Raw genomic sequence first — 19,281 nt, forward strand, 5'->3', positions numbered from 1 at the left:
ACATTAAAATTCATTGAACATTAGGTCAGAACCTGTGTCCCAATGGTGGCACTTCGCGTTTTGTTATCGAGATTAAAGTTAAATTAAAAAGAAGGCATCAACAAAATTGCAATGGCTTTTTCTTTTGTCCTCATCAAGTGGTTTTGGGGAAAATACAACACAGAGGTCCAGTTAACATTTTGGGCACACTTTCAAGTGAAGTAAAGAGCATAATTAGCTTTTGACTGGAACTGTGCACATAAACAAAGAACCTCAACTCATTCACTGCCAGACGATGTGCAAAAATATGTCCACTCCAGGGCCAGGGTTTTTGTCATTTTTACTCAAATTGCAGGACCCACAGAATATTGAGCTTGAGTACTACATAAACATTTAATGCAGCGTAAGAAACTTTAGACTCTCTTCTTTCAGCAGAAAAAACAGTGAATTCCTAAATTATATGGGTCTGTGGGTTATCTGACGTTGAAATGGGGGTGGCTGTACAATAGGAAAATGTTGCTCCCTCGTGGCAGGGAATTGCAAGAGGTCTAACCAGCACTTTATCGGCCCCACAAGAAAATCCAAAACCTGAATAAATTCGGGAATGGCGCCTCACGTCATGCTTTTCAATTTACAAATAAAACTCGGGAATTGCAGTGAATACGCTAAATACTGTAATAATTACGATCATTTCCAGATTATAAATAACAGTTTTTTTGTCATAGTTTGACTGGGGTTGCAATTTATACTGCAGAATCATTAATGTATGAAATTATTAAGCATATCCATCATTCAATGATTAAGCTTGTTATTTTATATTTTATTTCTACTTTAAACTACATTTCTAGATGACGTGTCTATTCTTTGTGTTGTAATGCATCAAATATACCCCCATAATGCGGTTTAAACTGCAATGCGAGTTTGGTGGTGTTAGCTTGATTGTGATGAGGAGACAACACACCTGCGAGGCGTTGACGCGTCCCTCCTGGAAGGAGCAGTCGCTGGCATCCTGTGTGCACATGTGGCGATATTTGCACCAATGACATGGAAACGTTCCATCTACACAGGACAGGCACCTGCACGTGTGACAGAAAGTGGTCAGCCTTGATGGAATAAACGAAACATAAGAATCCACTTTAGAATAGGAAAAATATACATCAAGGAAATCTGGAGATGGAAAAACATATTTTGGCTGAAGATTAATACATGTTTGAAATGTTGCACAAAACGAACATTTTCAATGTGTACTCTGTAAAAATGTGACTTTTTAGCGAGTATTTCCACACCCACCAATGGCCATGGATGGATTTATTTTTTGTTTTTTGTTAGTTTGGCAGCTGTTTTCAGACAGAAACACGGCTTAACTCCTCTGTAGAAGCTGCTCCTTTCACTCCATTTAAATTCAGCGCAAGAGAGGCACACGGTCTACATGGCCCTTGTCCATGCGAGACATTGATGTGTGCAAAGTATGGTCAAACGGAACTGCAAGCAGGCCTCCACTTGCAGATGATGTGAAGTTGACCAAGGCAATCACAAATCACCGCTGTGAAGTAGGCGCTTGGGAGGCCCCTCTCCACCCTGATTATTCATGTCCTTGCGTGGCTACTAGACATCCTTCAATATAGTCAGTGTAAAGTATTTTCCGCATTATAAATTGCACATAAAATCATTCAATTTTTATATGGATCAATATTCTGATTTCTTGGATATCATATTGTAAAGATTTGTTGTGTTGTGAGAACTGCCGCGATCGTGAAAGCTTTATATAAATAAAGATGTATTGTATTGTATTGTATTGTATTGTAACTACAATGTGGCCCGCGGCGAAAACATGAGTGTGACACCCTTGATCAAGTGGATGAATAATGCAACTGCAGCCCCTATTTTAGCTTGTATTTTATGCGCCTCATAATGCGGTGCACCTATCTATGAAAATAACTTTAAAATAGGCCATTCACATAAATCTATGACAGCATATAGAATTATAGAATCAAATAACCTCAATGTACATCAAATAGGTTTGACCAGAGAAGCCACCAAGCGGAGGAAAAAAAGTACAAGCAGCAATAAAATATTTCCTTTAAAGAAGAAAAAGTTGTTGTTGAATGTGCATCCCATATGTGCGGATGTGCATCACAGCAGAAGAAGCGATGACATTGAAATGACAAGTGCAACCGCGGTCTTGCGTCTTACGACTATATCCAGGCTGTCAGCAAGACCAGAGTGGAGGATGAAAGCATCACAGAGAGATACAAACCAGAAGAATCCACTCTTCTCTTCTTATGCTCCATTCTTGGAAGCTTTAAGTGAAATAAGCTGGCAGTCTAAGATAAGCCGTTTACCCCAGAATGCCTGTTGTCTTTCTTTCTCAAAAATCAGGAAGGACAGTGTATAAAAACACATATTCAGAAGCTGATTAGTTGTTGAAAACAAGATCATGGAATCCATTACTCGGCAATGTGAGCAAACTCTTTGCAGGCTCTTTAACTCATTCACTGTCAGACGATGTGCAAAAATATGTCAACTCCAGTGACAGGGTTTTTGTCACTTTCACTCAAATTGCAGGACCCACACAACGTTGAGTTTTAGGACTACATGAATCTTCAGTCCAGCGTAAGAAACCTTAGACTCTCTTCTTTCATCATAAAAAAAGAGTTAATTCAAAAGTTATATGAGTCTGGAATTATCTGTACTTGAAATGGGGGCAGCTGTACAAAACATGCGATGAGGTGAACACAAAGCAAAATTAGAGCAAACCATTTTATAGTTGAAGATACCACTCGACTATAAGCATATTTAAATCCAAATGAAACATCAATCCATCTATTATGCCACCTAACCTCGCCAAGTGCCTGTAAGAGGTGGGTGCACCCCGAACTGGTCACGAGTCAATTGCAGGGTAAATACTGACAAACACCTACTCATATTCATATCTCATATTTGGAGTATTATTTGGGTGAAAAACTAAAGCTGAAGAGAAATTGCAGATTCGGGAGGATACTCACAAGCAGCAAATAAGCTCTCAAGCTCTGACTGAGCTGCAGCTTGAGATACGCAATCGATGGTAAAGGATTAACATAGGGTAGTAGGTGAGAGGTGTGCGGAGGTTATGCTAACAATCTGTTTGTTCAGGGAGCTGGTGAATCAGAACCTCCGCACTATTAACCGTGGGCTTTATTGATCGTCGCTAGTGCCGGTGTGCGGATTGGATGCATGTGCGCACTGTGTGAGGTAGGAGTCAGAGAGAAAATACATAGACTAGGACACATTTTGATGCACAACATGTCACCTGAATTGATAGAACAGGATTCCTCTGAGTCAACGCGAATATTGGCGCCCTCGGGTGAATCTCTCAATGATTTGGACAACTGGCCTGGGCTAAGTATACTGCTACATAAGATCAATAAGCCACCATCCCGCAGTTGCCACCGCTATTCACAAAACCTAAGCAACAGAGTTAAATAAAACATTTTTTCATTATGTACCAGCTCATTTTCTGCCGTGAAAATCAATAATATAAATATTATGAATTGCTTGCACAGCTATCCTATTTGAAATTTCAGAGAAGATACATTTATTTTTCCATACGGATGGTGCCTTCACTGCATGGCCGAGGGCTGGGGTGTCAAACTCTGGTCCTCGAGGGCCGCCTTCCTACATGTTTTCCATGTCTCGTTATTGCAACACATCTGATTCAAGGGACCGGGCTCATGTCAGACTTCCGCAGAGCTTGCTGATGATCTGATCATTAGAATCAGGTGTGTCCATTGAGCCTATTCCCTTGAATCAGGTGCGTTGCAACAGGGAGACTTGGAAAACATGTAGAACGGCGGCCCTCCAGGACCGGATTTTGACACCCCTGGCCTAGGGCATCATGGGCCACCCCCTCATCCGTTCCTGGTCGCAGTACTGTTGAATCTCGTCGCCAAGTATATTTCGGTGCATGACGGCCCGTCAACAACACCTTTTCAACTACCGTTTCAGTCACACCGGATGCTTTACTGCCCTTGTTTATGTATTTTTGCTTTGCTAATTAAATTGGACAAAAACATATTGATTTAGCCGGTTTCATTCGAGCTACTGTGTGTGACTAAATTCACCAATACAAAAACGTTGGTGGAGTTCAAAATTGTCATTGTGCGATATTCGGGTAACTACTTTTCAAAGGAATCATCAGTCACAGTCAAACTACACATTGTCTAATGAGGATCCAAAGAAGTCATTATATGGTGTATTTAGCTCTCAGTTCTTCAGCTACAGTAGAAAATGAGAAGATTCTCAGCGGGGGACTGATACTCATTATAAGATATTATTATTGCATCTTGTCACACCGAAGTCCAAAAGAAGCTAGTATGATGTCTCAAACCCCAGTTTAATTAAAGCAGGTCACACATATTGGAAAATGGAGCGGTAGCAAGAAAGGACGGACTTGATGCGTGTGTCACTGTAGGCAACTGACGGAATAGATGCCCGGGTAAAAACATCATTGAAGTAGACCGAAGCTTGCATCGTTCTCAAGGGACGCGACAAAATTGGATTTTTCTTGATATACTAGGCCATGTTGGGTGGTTTTTGAGTGTGGGGCCCCTCTTTTGACATTCTTTTCACTTTTCAGCCTTTTCATATTCAAATGCAGTGGAACCCAAAGTTTGAAGGGTGGGCTTTTGAACCATTTATTTCGATTAAAGTACGAACCTGAACAAGAAGTTTTGAGGGAACGCGCATTCCGAGTACTTCAGTGACAACAAAGGCCACATGCCTGACTAGTTGTCAAACGTAAGTGTATTTTATTGTTTTTTGAATTTTACATCAAGAGTGGAAAACGTCTTTTTACCACATTTGAGAGGATGTGCATGATCATGGGTGTATCTATGATGCCACTCCTCTGTGAACGACACTGATAAAAATAAGAGTGCTTTGTTTTTCTCTTTTACTTTCAACATTCTGTAATTTGTTGACATGACAATTATCATGGTTGACCTGATGACACACCTGTTGGTCGTCGTGTCATTTTTGTAGGTTTTCTGTTAAAAGGACTCCTAGCCCGACCACGAATTGTCGAGTCATTGTTTCTGCCTCTGTCTTGCCCTCTGTCGGTTAGTGTTTTTAACTGCCATGGATTTTGTTTGTTTTGCTATTATCTTGTTTTTGCAAATGCCAAGGGCTTTTGTTTGTACTTGGAATTTTTGTTGTTTCCAAAACTTTGAGTTTGTTTTTCTCAGTGGTTTGATTAAAACATTTTGTCAAGTTCGCTCTGCTCCTCCCTCTCGGCTACTTTTTTGGGACCCTCTCGCCACCGCGTCCTTGACAATAATTGGATTGGATTGGATTGGATTTGCCTTTATTAGTCTCGCAGTGGAGAAATTTACATTTCACAGCAGCAAAGTTATGAAAGAAATGAAAGTAGAAAAGCAAAATACATAAATGAATCAATCGGTATTGAATCACTTGATGAATTCATCTTAAAATAACTCATTGATATCCCTTTGATGCCAATTAGCCTCATATATATTTTAACATCCTGGCATTATATTTTAATTACATTAATTGAATTTCGTAATTCATATCTATCTAGCTATCCATCCATCCATCTTTTGAAATGTTTTTAGGATTAAAAAGAAAATGAGAGTATTGATTTGTCGTTTAATTCATCTGGTGTCGGTGGCCCCCAAACATATTTGTATTCCATCCCATTTCCCTTTTTTTCAGACAGTTTCTCGAATGGGGAATTTTCCTGCTCTTCCCGGTCTTTGCCCCCATGGTTTTTATCCCCCTCTCTTCCTTTTAAAACATGCAATATTCCTCCTCCCGCATGCCAAATTAAACTACACAAAGCTTCTTGTTAATACAAATGTCTAATATTGTCAAAGGCTGTGTAAATAGCCAGCGGCATCCTTTGCTGTGCCAAACTTAGTGCCTTCTGTCTCTTTGAGGACCTTCTGAATGCCCACCTGTTCATGTGCAATGCATCACACACCGGCGAGTGTGTAGCTGGAGTTTGTCTAGTGTGGAGCCACGTACGAGCCCCGCCGGGTTGCTCTCTAGCCCGTAGGCTGCTCGGCATCTGAGCCTGATGCACGTGTGCGCCCGCCATTGCGCGTCAGATGTTGTGCGTCTGCTTTTGTGAGCCTGCGCGCTCTCATCCTCCTCATGCCCACGGGGAGGGGAACTCCATTATCTACCACCGAGTACTGCGGCCTCTGTGCCAAGCTTCCTACAGGCGAGGTCAAAGATTAAAAGTAGCAAGCTGATACGAGAGGGAGGGAAGCGACTGGAGGGGGGTATAATATGTGGTTTTATGTTACTGCTGCTGCGGGAGTGACTTCACTGGAGGTTAACGATGCCACGGGAGTCCTAAGGGGCGCGGTGTCAACGAAGAAAATGCACATACTGTTGGCTACAAAAAACAACAAAAAGCTCTAACTAAACGGATCAAAGATTCAGCTCGGCCTCACGGCCTGGACGAGAGGCACAGGTGAGCCCTTTCACCAAGCTCACTCCATTATGCTGCACAGGCAGACCAGCTCAAGCTAATTATTGGCCAATTACTATGCAGATATATGCAGGGCCAAGAGCAGAGTGCAGGCAATGAAATAGGCTTGATGAACGAGAGAGGGATGGGAAAAGTGAAGCGTGGGGAGGATGGCTCAGAGGGGTCGTGGTCAGGAAAAGGAGGGATAAGATGACGGAAAGGTGGAAAAGGCAGGGATGAAATCATGGCTATCTGGGGGAAGAACGGATTGAAGGAGAAGAAAGCGTTACCCGTTTCATAGGCTATCTGGGAGCAAGACAGCTGAAAAGGTATGCTTGGGTATGGTACTGCATGGCTTAAAGGACAACCTACGGACAAGTTCTGTCCATAATTTGTAAAATCGCTTCAAATGACTTCTACTGACTGTATTTTATAAAGATTCCAACACATATAGCTATATTTTACGTTTTAAGACTTGCGCTGAATATTCCGGAAGTCTTGTTTTTGAGTTGTGACGAGTCCTCACAGTACGTCACTGAAGAAACGCCCCTGACCGAAAAAAGGACACATTGTAGCAGCCCTTCCATCACGTGAATGCATTTTGCTGTACTGAAAACTTTGTGTAGCACCAAAAAGAGGCAGAAGATGGCGACAAAGCTCCATGTAAGGAATTAATCAGCCTGTGGAAACGGGCTGATTCAGATTATTATAATACAGTTAGACTACCAATGTTGTATTGTATCTCTATAAACAAGTAACAAAAAATGTTATTGATTTATTATTATTATTATTATTATTATTATTATTATTATTATTATTATTATTATTATTATTATTTGCAAGTGCATGTGTGTGCTCACAACATCCCTATTTTCAGGCTTAGCACAAATTTAGCATGATGCACACTCTAAATGTGTTTATGTGTTGGTATTTTGACGGACACATAAGCAGGCATAACCATTCTTCGACCATGTGGCACTGTGTGACTTAAATAAGCTTAACTCCATTCTGCTAGCATGTGTGCTAAAAGCACTTTAGTGTAAATAAGGAAAGTACGAGAAAGTCCACAGTGATATAGCGGCAATACTCCTGTCACCATTTTATTAGTTGTGTCAAAATAGGCTAAACTAACACGGCAATAATAGTATACCACACAAATTCAATATTTCATAGCAGAAAACCAAAATTTTATATTTGGACGAGAGAGGTAAATATAGTTTGAAAATAATAATGAGCATTTTATGGCAACCAAGCTTAACTGCACACACGTCTTAGTTGTGCATAGTTTTCGGATTGATTTATCACTTCACCCATCAGTAGTCTTATCATTGCATGAAATGTAATTAACTCATTGATTGGTAGAAATGGCCTGAATACCAATAATGAATAAGCAGAGGTCACACATTGTTCTATTCACTCGCTATCATGATCCGTTATTTGCAGGCTCTGTTGCTTTCTAGAAAGAATTGCAATGGACTTGGATCAATGTCTTGCACAACACTTTCTTCCTGCACAAATGAGGCCAGACCTCCACCAAGGCTAATAATCCAAGTCATTTCAAAGGTATTCTGATTCTGATTCTGATTCTGATTTCTTGGTTGATTTTTTTTTTTTTTTTGTTTGTTTTTTTGAACACATAAAGGTTGTTTTGCTTTTTCACCACAACATAAGCTTGTTGAATCTGTACGTAGAGATCACCCTGATATGGAGTTTTAGTGTGCACCCATGTTTGATTTCTATGTTCATAAATGCCTTATATTCCAAAAATGTAAACAACAACTTACGATTGGTGGACACTGCAATTGTAGAAGATAAAGTCCACACTGGCAAATGTCTTCCCTGTCTCCTTGGACCTTAGGTACAGTTTTATTACACGCCGGTCACCTACGAGTCAGAGTTAGTGAAATAGCCATGCGTTTTATGACATGTTCAAACAACAATATTATTTTATCACATTTGGCATTTGTACTTCAGTAAGTGCGTGTGAGCTGTTTCATAAACATTTTATTAATGTCAAATCTGAGTCAATATATTTAGAAATGTTAAGTGCCTCATTGAACACTATGTTTCCTTTCCACTTTTGCATAGTTGACATTTTCACAGTGTGTCTCTGCTCCAAAGACTCCAGATGATTCATTCAGATTTCAGTTTACCTCTTTAGATGAAAGAGAGAAACCTTGAGAATGTTACCTTGTTTGTGCGTGATCGGAGCCACCTCTTTTACAGAGGGGGACAAGCAGAAGATCCGACCACCGTAAATGCGTCCTTCTGTTTCGATGTAGTCTTCAAATGAGCAGTTCACACCGGCAGACAGACTGGGCACATTTTGGGTCTGAAGTACCAACTGTGAGAATGAAATTTTGGGGTAAAAATACACATAAACATGCATTGACCAAAATTATCATGGAAGGAACATTTGGCTCTGTATCGACCAAGTCTTGTTGATGTAACCAATTTCCACACAGCTATTTGGTTTTGTAAATAATAAATAAACTCGAGTCTCTGGACTGGCACACACTGAGGGTTTATATTTATTTATTCTATTAGTGATATAGCTATCTAGGTGGCTTGCTATCTATCTATCTATCTATCTATCTATCTATCTATCTATTAGCTAGCAGGCAAGCTTTTCTCTATTACAGTTATTCCGGGTTGTTGGCTATCTATTAGCTATCTACTAGCTGACTAGCAAGCTTTCTGTCTATTGACTTCCGGGTTGAGTGAACGCTGGCGCGTGTGGCTGCCGTTGCTCACCCACAGAAAAACTTCATCGTGTGAATGTAAAGTGATCTTGAGAGTTTTGAAAGGCGCTTATAAATGGAATGTATTATTATTATTATTGTTTATTTATTTATACATTATTACAATTGCTGTATAAAAGTTATAGTACGCCGTACATTATTTGAAATGATTAAAACATGCGAACACAAGCGGAAATGCAGACAGCTTACCGCACATGTGCATGTTATCCTTTTATCAATTCTACCGTACACAGCGATAAAAAAAATATATGATTGAGGATTACTTTTGCTGGTTTGCCATGACAATAGTAATAATCGGCGGCGGCATTGTCAATGGCTACCAATAGTGGAGATAAACTGAATTTGATCCAAAATGGTCTTTGTAAGATGGGTTCATTATTTGTATTTTTTTCCTGTATAAAAGTTGTAGTATGCCGTACATTATTTTAAATTATCAAAAAAAAAAGTATATAAATGGGGAAAACGTATAAGTTGACAGGTATGTGTTACCAATTCACCCAATTTACTGCATTTTCCGCACGATAAGGTTCTTTGGAATAAAAGGTGTATTGTTAATGAATGGTCTATTTTAAAACTGTTTTCAAATATACGGCGCATTAAAAAATAAAAATAAAATGGAGGTGTCATCACTTCACATATAGGGCACAACTACGTGTAAGGCGCAGAGTCATCTTTTGAAGAAAATTCTGACTTTTTGGTGCGCCTTACACAGCGGAACCCTTAATTTTTGTATTAGTTACAATGACCACATTAAAGCCTGTCGCCTGCACAACCCCACAGATAACGCAATACATTATACCTGCACTTCGGACATGGTGACCGAGATGGTGTCGGGTTGGACAGAGAGTCGGACACATTGCTCCACTCTGGTGGTGAAACGCTGCGGTTCCTCCGCCCGTTCGCAGTGATCCTTTCTCGAACATCTTTGAAAGAAAAATGAAAGATGTGCTTATTTTTATATTTGTAGGATATAAGGTGGATGCAGTTGGTTGTGTATTTCATTTTATTTTTGGGCTCCCACCTAATAGATCGATCGGGGACTACAGGGCAATTACGCTGCAAGGAAGCAAAGGGAATGGTTGTCCATAAACGTTCACAAAACAAATTGCATCTCAATGGTTTAGTTACGATCAGCATACTTGCTCTGATATAATATGTTTTGTCATTTCAGGCTTATTTAATTTCCCTGGGTTGGTGACAACATGAATTCAAAATTATTCAGTTTTCTTCTTTTTTTTTTTTTGCGGCATGGGTGGTAAACGACCTCAGAGAAAATGCACATCCATATTACAACCCTATAACTCACGCGTGACCAACAGTGGTGATGAATTAATCAGCAAAGATATACAGTAATAAGACATGCAATGTTGCTTTATGAATACAAACAGGATTGATCAAATGGCATATTACATGAAGGACAACTCAATGTCGATGCGTACACTTACATGTTGTGGAGCACACACCAGCCACAGTGAGGATCCCCTGATCCCAGACAAGCTCCACAGGAAGTGTACTGCTCACAGCTCTCCACGGGTACTCGTGTAACCTGGAAGTAAGATACACACAAACGTGCTTAACTTCCTGATGTAAAACATCCCAAAATTTGACTTTTTTCTATCTAGAAGTAAAAAAGGAAGTGCCCAATAGGGGTCTCTGCCTGTACACTGAGATTAAAAGAAGTCCACTGTGACCATCAGAGATAAATGATTGAGGAGGCGGCTGCTTACAACATCTTACCATTGCATATTTGTAAAGTAAGCTAGAGGGGTAAACCTGCTGACTCCAACTTATGTAAACACACACTGATTAAAATGGTATGCTTACACAGATATCTCCCAGTCATATTATGCAACTAAGGACTTATTTTACACACCAAAGAACATGTATGCGAGACGAACATCAATGAATCTTATGACGCACTTGGTTAAGTGCAGACCTCAACCGAGGTTTACACTACGAAGTGTGTTTTGACTAATATAAAGGTTGTTTATTTATTCATTTTTTGATCAGCCTCGGCGCAACTGAGATTACTACTAAGGCGAGTTTGGGAAATTTGATTAAAGTTCAGTAAAACCCATTGTGAGCTCCGCAGATATACAGTATGTGGTGGAAGGTATTGTATTTCATTCATTCATGTGGCAACGGCGTATGAAGTAAGCGAATCAAGTCTGCTGTGTTCACACCCACAACGACGCAAACTCTCCGTTTCTTCTTCTTACATGGGCCTGCGTAAATTTTAACAATTGGAGTAGCCCATCAAGGTGCACATTTAGTCCGTGAGTCACACCAGACATGCACTGGACACAAATACACAGGGCAGTTTTTTTTACCACATAATCGTACTGCTTGAGGTCACAGTAGCAGGATTTCTTGTATGATATTTTACTCATCTTACTGCTTCAATTACTCTTGTTTGATCCCATCAAGGGTCAGAAAACATCTTCCGCTCAGTGCATTGAACCTTGAAAACCATTTACAATTTCCAAATGCAAATGGTTCAAACATCTGACACATTGATAATGCCGTCCTTTGAACATAACTCACAGCAAGAAGAAAATGTTGGCACAATTCTCACGGACGCCATACAAAACAACAATGCTGTACACCGGACAGCATAGACAGGAGCTCACCGATTACTCGTTTCGTCAAGCAGATCTCAACTGTCTTTCATTCGTGTGTCTGCATGTCTATGATAAGATGGAAGGATGATTTCTGCGAGGATCCCTGACATCTTGGGTCTTAACAAGGACATCATATCAAAGCTGTGTAAAGAGACCTGTCTCCATAAGAGCAGCTAAATAAATGTCCATCGAAAGGACACAGAAGCAGAGACAATGCTTTGGGGGAACTCCATTTCATCAAGTTGTCTTTGCCCTATAACATCTTATTTCAAAATTCACATTGTGTATGACAAAAGTCATCCATAGATCCATTTGGATAGACATATTGTGACCAACAGTCATTTTATTCACAATGCCAAGTGATTTCTGAACAATTACAGGAAGCCCATTTTGTCCCAACACGATTCTGCCAACAAGCACAACGCATCATTTATCAACCGTTCAGTTGCAGCTATGGCGATGTTGCTCTTACTCTGGATGACATTAAGTCTAGCGCAAAATCCAAATCATATAAAAGAAAAACCGACTTGGCACATTTTTAACCATGCTCCCAACTGTTCGATTTTTGATCCAACGGGTCCTCTTTGGAGTCACATTCCGGTCAATATCCCGGTAGACTGAAAATGTGGATTGCTAGCTAGTCACGCGGTTATAAAAGGGAAGGTAAATTATGGCTTTGTAAGAAAATCTATTGAAGTACCCTCACTCCAGATTTCTCTTGCTTGACCCGTTTATAAAAATGGTGGTCACATCATGTTACTATTAGGTGCAGCAATATACTACAAAGTGATTAACAATGGGAGTTATGTTAAAAAAAAGATTTAAAAAAAGAAAAGACAGAAATAATAATTTTCTTTCTTGTTTTAGTCTGTTGGCTTCCTCTCACACAGCTGTGAAAAATATATTGGTAACAGCTATTTGGGAGATTTACTGCATTTCGACACTATTGCCACAATAATGCTTGTCTATTAAGTAACACTGCGGTTGGAATTTGCTGTGAAAGTTAATCTGATGACCGGTAATTGTTCAGTAGACGACTGGAATTTTTAAACCAAAATACGCAAATGTGTCTTGAATTTTGCATTGACAATCATTGAAATCAAACAGATTGTAGTTTCTAAATCTCTGATTTCATTTCATTACATTTATCCCCAAAAAAGGGAACGACTGCAAAAATAAACCTTTTTTTGTGACAAATGGTACATTTTACAAATCATATATTGGGCTTTTTCAAAAATATCCATTGAGAGGTTTTACACAAACAACACATAGCTCAAGTAAATGCCACTAATGCATCTTTCTCATCCACATACTGAAGAGTGTGAGCACAATAGCTTACAGCGGATTCATAGTGACCCGCGCCTGATAACTATTATAATACAACCATTACCAACATGTCCCTTTTCACAGCACACCAAATGGCACCAGATTACTGTCATTACACAAATAGCATGTTAGTATTACAGTCTGATAGAGGCAGAAGAGAGCAACACCCTTCCCCTGCACCCCCCCCCCAAAAAAAAAAATAATAATCAAGCACAATAGCAAAGAAAGAGAATGGAATACAATGAGATTTAGTGACTGCCTGGTGGGTGATGAAATGGTTCTTTCATTGAGTTTGAGAAAATATAACAGGGAAATGGGAAAGTGTGAGCCATGTGTCTTACCAGAGTAAATATGAACCACTATTGCGGAATCAAATATGGCATTTCCATCCCAGGCCTATTTGTTAGAGCAAAGACATTCATTTGCGGATAGCGCAGGAAGGGGAGTGGAAAGAAAATGAGGATTAGAAAATCAGGTAGCCGTGGATATAGAGAATGACACCGGTGGTGCAATGAACGTCCTGCAGCAGTTTGAGACCTGTGATAATTATTTGAAATACAAAACAGCTTTATGTGAGCATCACTTGTTTGGGGTTTTTTTTCAGTGCCAGTAGGGAGGATGGGAAAGAGCAATGAATGCTTGCACCACTGGATGAATGGCGGAGACATATAAGAAAAATACGATTAGGTTGAATGGTGCAGGGCATGGGCTAAAATAAAATTGCCTTATTTGCCGCAAAAAAAAAATGATGAATGGCTTCTGCGAGGTAACAATACCAAGATTTTCATACAAAAAAAAAAAAATGCAACAGATAGGAGACAAATGTCTGTTGTTATTCGCAGTTTTGGGTATTTTATAGCCAGCACATTCAAATAATTGTGTGTGTGTGTTTTTGCGTGTGATGAAGCAATTTTTTTTAACCTATTGTGCTGGAGTAGGTGTTAAGGTGTGCCCCTTGGTAGTGCCACATGAGAGTAAACGAAAGCCCTTCCAATAGTATTGATTGGTTCAATTTAATGTCTCCTTCGAAAATAGCCAAATGGGCCATTCAATTTGAATTCTGCAGCAGTCTCTTGGGGGAAAATGAGGTAAAGCAGGTATAAAATGAAGTAAAACTAAAAAAAAAAAAAAAAATCAATGAATATTAGCACTACATCGGCCCGTCATGGCATGTAGCTGCCATGCCCAATGGTTAGTCCAACACTGGATACTGAAACATAATAATAATAATAATAATAATAATAATAATAATAATAATAATAATAATAGCAATCATTCAGAATTGTCGCTCGAAACATGTACAGCAAAGTAAATCCATCCTAAAAATAGCCAGTAGCCATTTTCACCTGACTGAGTTGTTTTCACTTCCATTCATTTTGGTTTCACAAAACTCACAAAACTGCGAGACAGCATTTTCCAATTCAAAATACCAATTAGCCGGGAGTGCCAAGGGCACCGAGAAAACCTTTTCACATCCTCACATCATTCTGCTCCGTCCTTTTTTTTCTCTTAAATAACTGCAAAGTTGACACAACACTGATGATACTCTTGAGGAATTGGATGCATTTTGGATCGCCGACCTTGAATTGCAGCAAATGCTGAGTGAATTGAATATGAAGCCTCTCTAATGCGGTACCAGGCTTAAAGCATTTCTCCATCGCGCCGTATTGCATGTCTCCATGCGTTTCTGAAGGCGAGTCCAAATCGATAGACTGAGGTGCATCACCATGCCGTTATATCACTGTCTGAGAATCCCCACGGAGGAAGAGGTGACGCCATGAGCTGCCAAGAGGTCGCTTCATGAATAGGTTTTACAAGAAATGAGACGTGACCTTGCTCCTCTTGTTAATTAGTTCACTCGGCTGCAGTCTTTTAGAATCGTGATATCATTTGGCGAGTTTATTCATTGTCAATAAATGTTTTAATATTTTAAACGCATTGGATTGGATTGGATTGGATATGCCTTTATTAGTCTCACAGTGGAGAAATTTACATTTCACAGCAGCAAAGTGATGAAAGGAATGAAAGTAGAAAAACAAAATACATTGCAATAAAATATAGTAGTATGAGGTTAGAATGCAAGGGTAGGGGTGGTCATGTTGAGTCAAAATTGCTTTTTTTTAAAAAACAATTTCCAATGTTTCTCCATGAGGACACATCAAGTGCAATGATGACTGGTAATTACATGAGAAGAGGGTAATTTACACTGGAAATCAATATATTGTAAGCTGTCAGGTTCATGACGAATGGGATGATGTCGTTTAAGGGATCATGCAGAGTCCGAGGAAACGTTGCTGTATCGACAACCTTAACTACTGAAGGCGATTATGATGTGATGAAAAATGCATTTTGTTCAATAGGTAGAACTGGAACATGAAATACAAGAGTGGCTGCAATGGCCAGATTGACTCAAGCCTTTATTCATTCTTTCTGAGGTAAAAATAAAAGTGACTGAATTGACTGAAGGTGACAAGTAAACAATGTTTGAGTATTGTGAAAATGTGTGTGAGACAAAGATAACCATGTATAAATCTCGTATTAGCTCATCAAATATGTTATTCTTCGTCACAAAGCAGGCGCCCTTATGTTATCTCCCCACCGTGCGTGTGTGTGCGCGCGCATGTGTGTGTGTGTGTGTGTGTGTGTGTGTGTGTGTGTGTGTGTGCAAGGGTTGGAAAAGAGAGTCACCTCTAGGACAAAGATAGTCCAATCCAACACTTTTAATTATGTGAGCGAGCGAATATGGGAAAAGGTAAATTGCTCTGTCAAGCTGGGAAATGAGCTTTTTTATGTTTGAGCTCTCATCACTTGGCATTTCTATTATTCAACACAGAGATAGACCGGCTAGAATGAGAAGGAGCGGGGAGAAGGAGGCTGGATGGAAAAAAAAGGATGATTGTCTATACAGCGCTTTGAGATGCTAAAGATTGACCCTTGTGGTAGGCATGATAGGAGCCATTTGTATACGGCCTCACTACAATGAATGAAGTAAGGCAACATTGCGACCATCTACCATTTTAAGGGATTTCAGAGGTCCTTTTAAACACGAAAAATTGAAATTGAAAAAAAATGGAAAGTGTGAGTGCGAGCACGGATGGTTGTTTGTCTATGTTGCTCTGCGATTGCCTGGCCACCAGTTCAGGGTGGACCTTGCCTATGGTCGTAAGAAGACAGAGATAGCACACCCCATGACCCTTGTAGGAACACGCGCAACATAAAAATGGATGGATAGATTTCAGCTGAGTAAGCTTGTAAAGAAAGATAAAGAGTGATTGTTCCCCTTTGACCAGGAATGGAACTTTGGTGTGTGTGTTAGTTTTGGCTGTTCAGCACAATGTACAATAATAAAAGGGGCCTGAATATACAATGCAAATAGGTCTGCTTTTCATTGCGGTGACAAGATTCCCCTTAACCGACGTCCAAATAGTGAACCGGAAAGTTTAAAGCTTAACAGCTGTGAATGGCATACCTTGTCAAGTAATACAGCGATCTGTGAGCAACGCCCTTGCGTTCATATTGTGTTCATTATGAATTATTTATCTTTCACTAAAACGAAACAGGTGTAATATAAAGCTGAAGTTGATAGAATACAACAGTAGAAAAATGAGCGAAGGGAGTCTGAATGTGTTCGGAGAAGACTTGCACGACCCGTGTCTATGCACAGATTTGTTGCGAGAGATATAAGCGACAAATATCAAATAGCCCTTTGTTTGCTTAAATAAAAGGCAAAATCACCATCTGTCGCACTGACATTGCAATTCCGACTGGGCTCTATTTTATTTGATCTCAGACCTGATACAAATTTCCAAGAGAGTATAACTGATTGAAATCTGCATTTTAATACAACCAAATTTTCCTTTTTCATCTATACTGATGACCTGAACAGCAAAAGTCACCATTTTTATCTTCCAAATATGAGATTTTTTTTCTCTGGTCAAGGTGGCAAGATAATATTACAGAATATCCATTCAGACGTGCAGATTAGCTTTTTCAAATGGCATAATAAATGCATCGTTCTTTTGAATGGTAAAGCATCAGATGGGAAAAGAAATGCCAAGTTTTCCTTTTATTTGCGTGGCAGAGTGCATTTTGGAGGTTGGGGTTCGAATTCAGATACCGTCAACAATATTATAGTCACACCGATAAAGGGCACGACCATGAACTCATTGAGTGCCCTCAGATATTAACTATTAATTCTGCGTGTATGTCGATGAGAAGGTTTCTTCAGCCGTCATCTGTACAAAAGTGAAGGTTTCGGACGTTTCGCCTCCTATCCAAGAGGCTTCGTCAGCGAACTAAAGTCTGACTGGTCGTATCGGCCCCCTTTATATATCCCTAATGTCCAGACATGGTGGCACCGGACACAGCTATGATAGGTCCCTACTCTCAGGTTGGGGGGGGGCAAGGGACCTATGAGAGTAGGGACCTATCATAGCTGTGTCCGGTGCCACCATGTCTGGACATTAGGGATATATAAATGGGGCCGATACGACCAGTCAGACTTTAGTTCGCTGACGAAGCCTCTTGGATAGGAGGCGAAACGTCCGAAACCTTCACTTTTGTACAGATGACGGCTGAAGAAACCTTCTCATCGATGGACCACTCCTGTACGACTGAGAGCTTACACAGACGTTCTGCTTGTATGTTTCATTTGATACAATGACAAAATATAGCGAGAGAAACGTTTCTTTCAGGTGCAGATATGATTTTCCGATAACAAGACATAAGGCTGCTATCGGTACTCACCCATCCCGAGGCAAAACCACCGAAATAACATTTGACGATTTCAGTTGCGCTCCTAGCCGGTGAAAGCAAATACTCGTCGGCCTTCGAAAACTGAAATATCGACAACGCATGGGCTTAGCCACCACTGTGTCAAACTCTGGGAATCTTATTTAACACACCAGTCCAAAATCCTCCAAATTAGCAGACCGGATGGTTTTTTTGTAACTTTAATGCCAAATGCATAAAGTTGGCGAGTGAGACTTTGTACTCCAATGGACAGTACTTTCTATAGAACTATAGTGTAGCCCTAAAACAACATAAAGAAAGAATAACAAAAGGACATCCAACAACCGGATAATATTGTTCTCCCTCCATGACAAGTCCACTCACTGCTCCGTTTCTGAGAACGATTGTGAGTATCATCAATGCTCAACCGTTCAGGGGGAACTGCAATTATGTGCATCACAAAGAGATCGCTTTAGCTCTACTCGTTAAGTCCCTTGTCGGAATGGTCAAAGAGAATCGTACATGCGTATATGTATACAGTACTTAACACTTATGCATCATGACACTTACATGAGAGTATCACCGTGGTCCCCATTTTCATGCAGTAATTTATTTATTTTCTTTTTAAACAAGGCTTTTATCCTGTCTTCCACACTGTTGCCGTGCTAACATTCCAGTAAATGCAGTAGACATATCGGTGGTCATGAAAAAGTAAAACACTTGCTGGCTTGAATAATTGAAAAGAACTTTTCTGCTGCCAAGAACCAATCGCTATCATGTAGATAACAGCAAATAAGAGGGAACCTATGGGAAGACTTGGAAGATGAATGACTTGACAACATCGAACACTGCTGAGAGAACTGCTGAGCAATGCAAACTTTGCACGACAGGATGCTTATTGGAAAAGAATTCAATGACAATAGTCAGATTTATAATCTCAACTGTTTGGCTTTTAATCGTTTCATCACATCTGTGTTTTTCGTGCTTCAGAAAAAGTGGAAAAAGTTTGAGCTCACTTAAAGAACCAAGACAAGTACAAGGGAAATCATGCAGGACCCCGCACACCCTGCACACCACATTTTCCAACTACTCTTTTCCGGCAAATGCTACCGATTCAAATGTAACAAATCTAGCACACATTCTAAAATGATTTCCCTCTTGGTATTAACGGCAAAAACAACAACTCAAACCTGGCGTGGCCCTTTGCATTTTTGAGAGCTGGTGCTACAATAAACATAGCAGTTAAAAGGGTCCCTTTTTACTGCTATGTTTATTGTAGCACCAGCTCTCTACATACTTGAATATTTTTTATTGATTGATATTCCCCAGCAGGGACATATTAAAGCACTCAAGGACTTTCTGTGTAGTTGCACACCTAAAATTGTACTAC

At 39.9% G+C, this 19,281-nt stretch overlaps 1 protein-coding gene across 2 annotated transcripts in view; it reads right to left on the reverse strand.

Moving 5' to 3' along the window:
• Positions 1–19,281, reverse strand: part of LOC148904005 (plexin-A1-like) — a 162,613-nt gene that overhangs the window by 62,328 nt on the left and 81,004 nt on the right. For both annotated transcript variants that reach the window (XM_089012558.1, XM_089012549.1), the window contains exons 5-9: positions 10,659–10,759; positions 10,013–10,136; positions 8,642–8,795; positions 8,236–8,335; positions 941–1,055 (exon numbers count right to left, since the gene is read on the reverse strand). In XM_089012558.1, the coding sequence (XP_088868684.1) occupies positions 941–1,055; positions 8,236–8,335; positions 8,642–8,795; positions 10,013–10,136; positions 10,659–10,759 (594 nt within the window). The remainder of the gene's footprint in view (positions 1–940; positions 1,056–8,235; positions 8,336–8,641; positions 8,796–10,012; positions 10,137–10,658; positions 10,760–19,281) is intronic.

The sequence above is a fragment of the Hippocampus bargibanti genome, linkage group LG01 (genome assembly GCF_051943395.1).
Source record: "Hippocampus bargibanti isolate YZ-2025 linkage group LG01, ASM5194339v1, whole genome shotgun sequence".
Taxonomy (NCBI): domain Eukaryota; kingdom Metazoa; phylum Chordata; class Actinopteri; order Syngnathiformes; family Syngnathidae; genus Hippocampus; species Hippocampus bargibanti.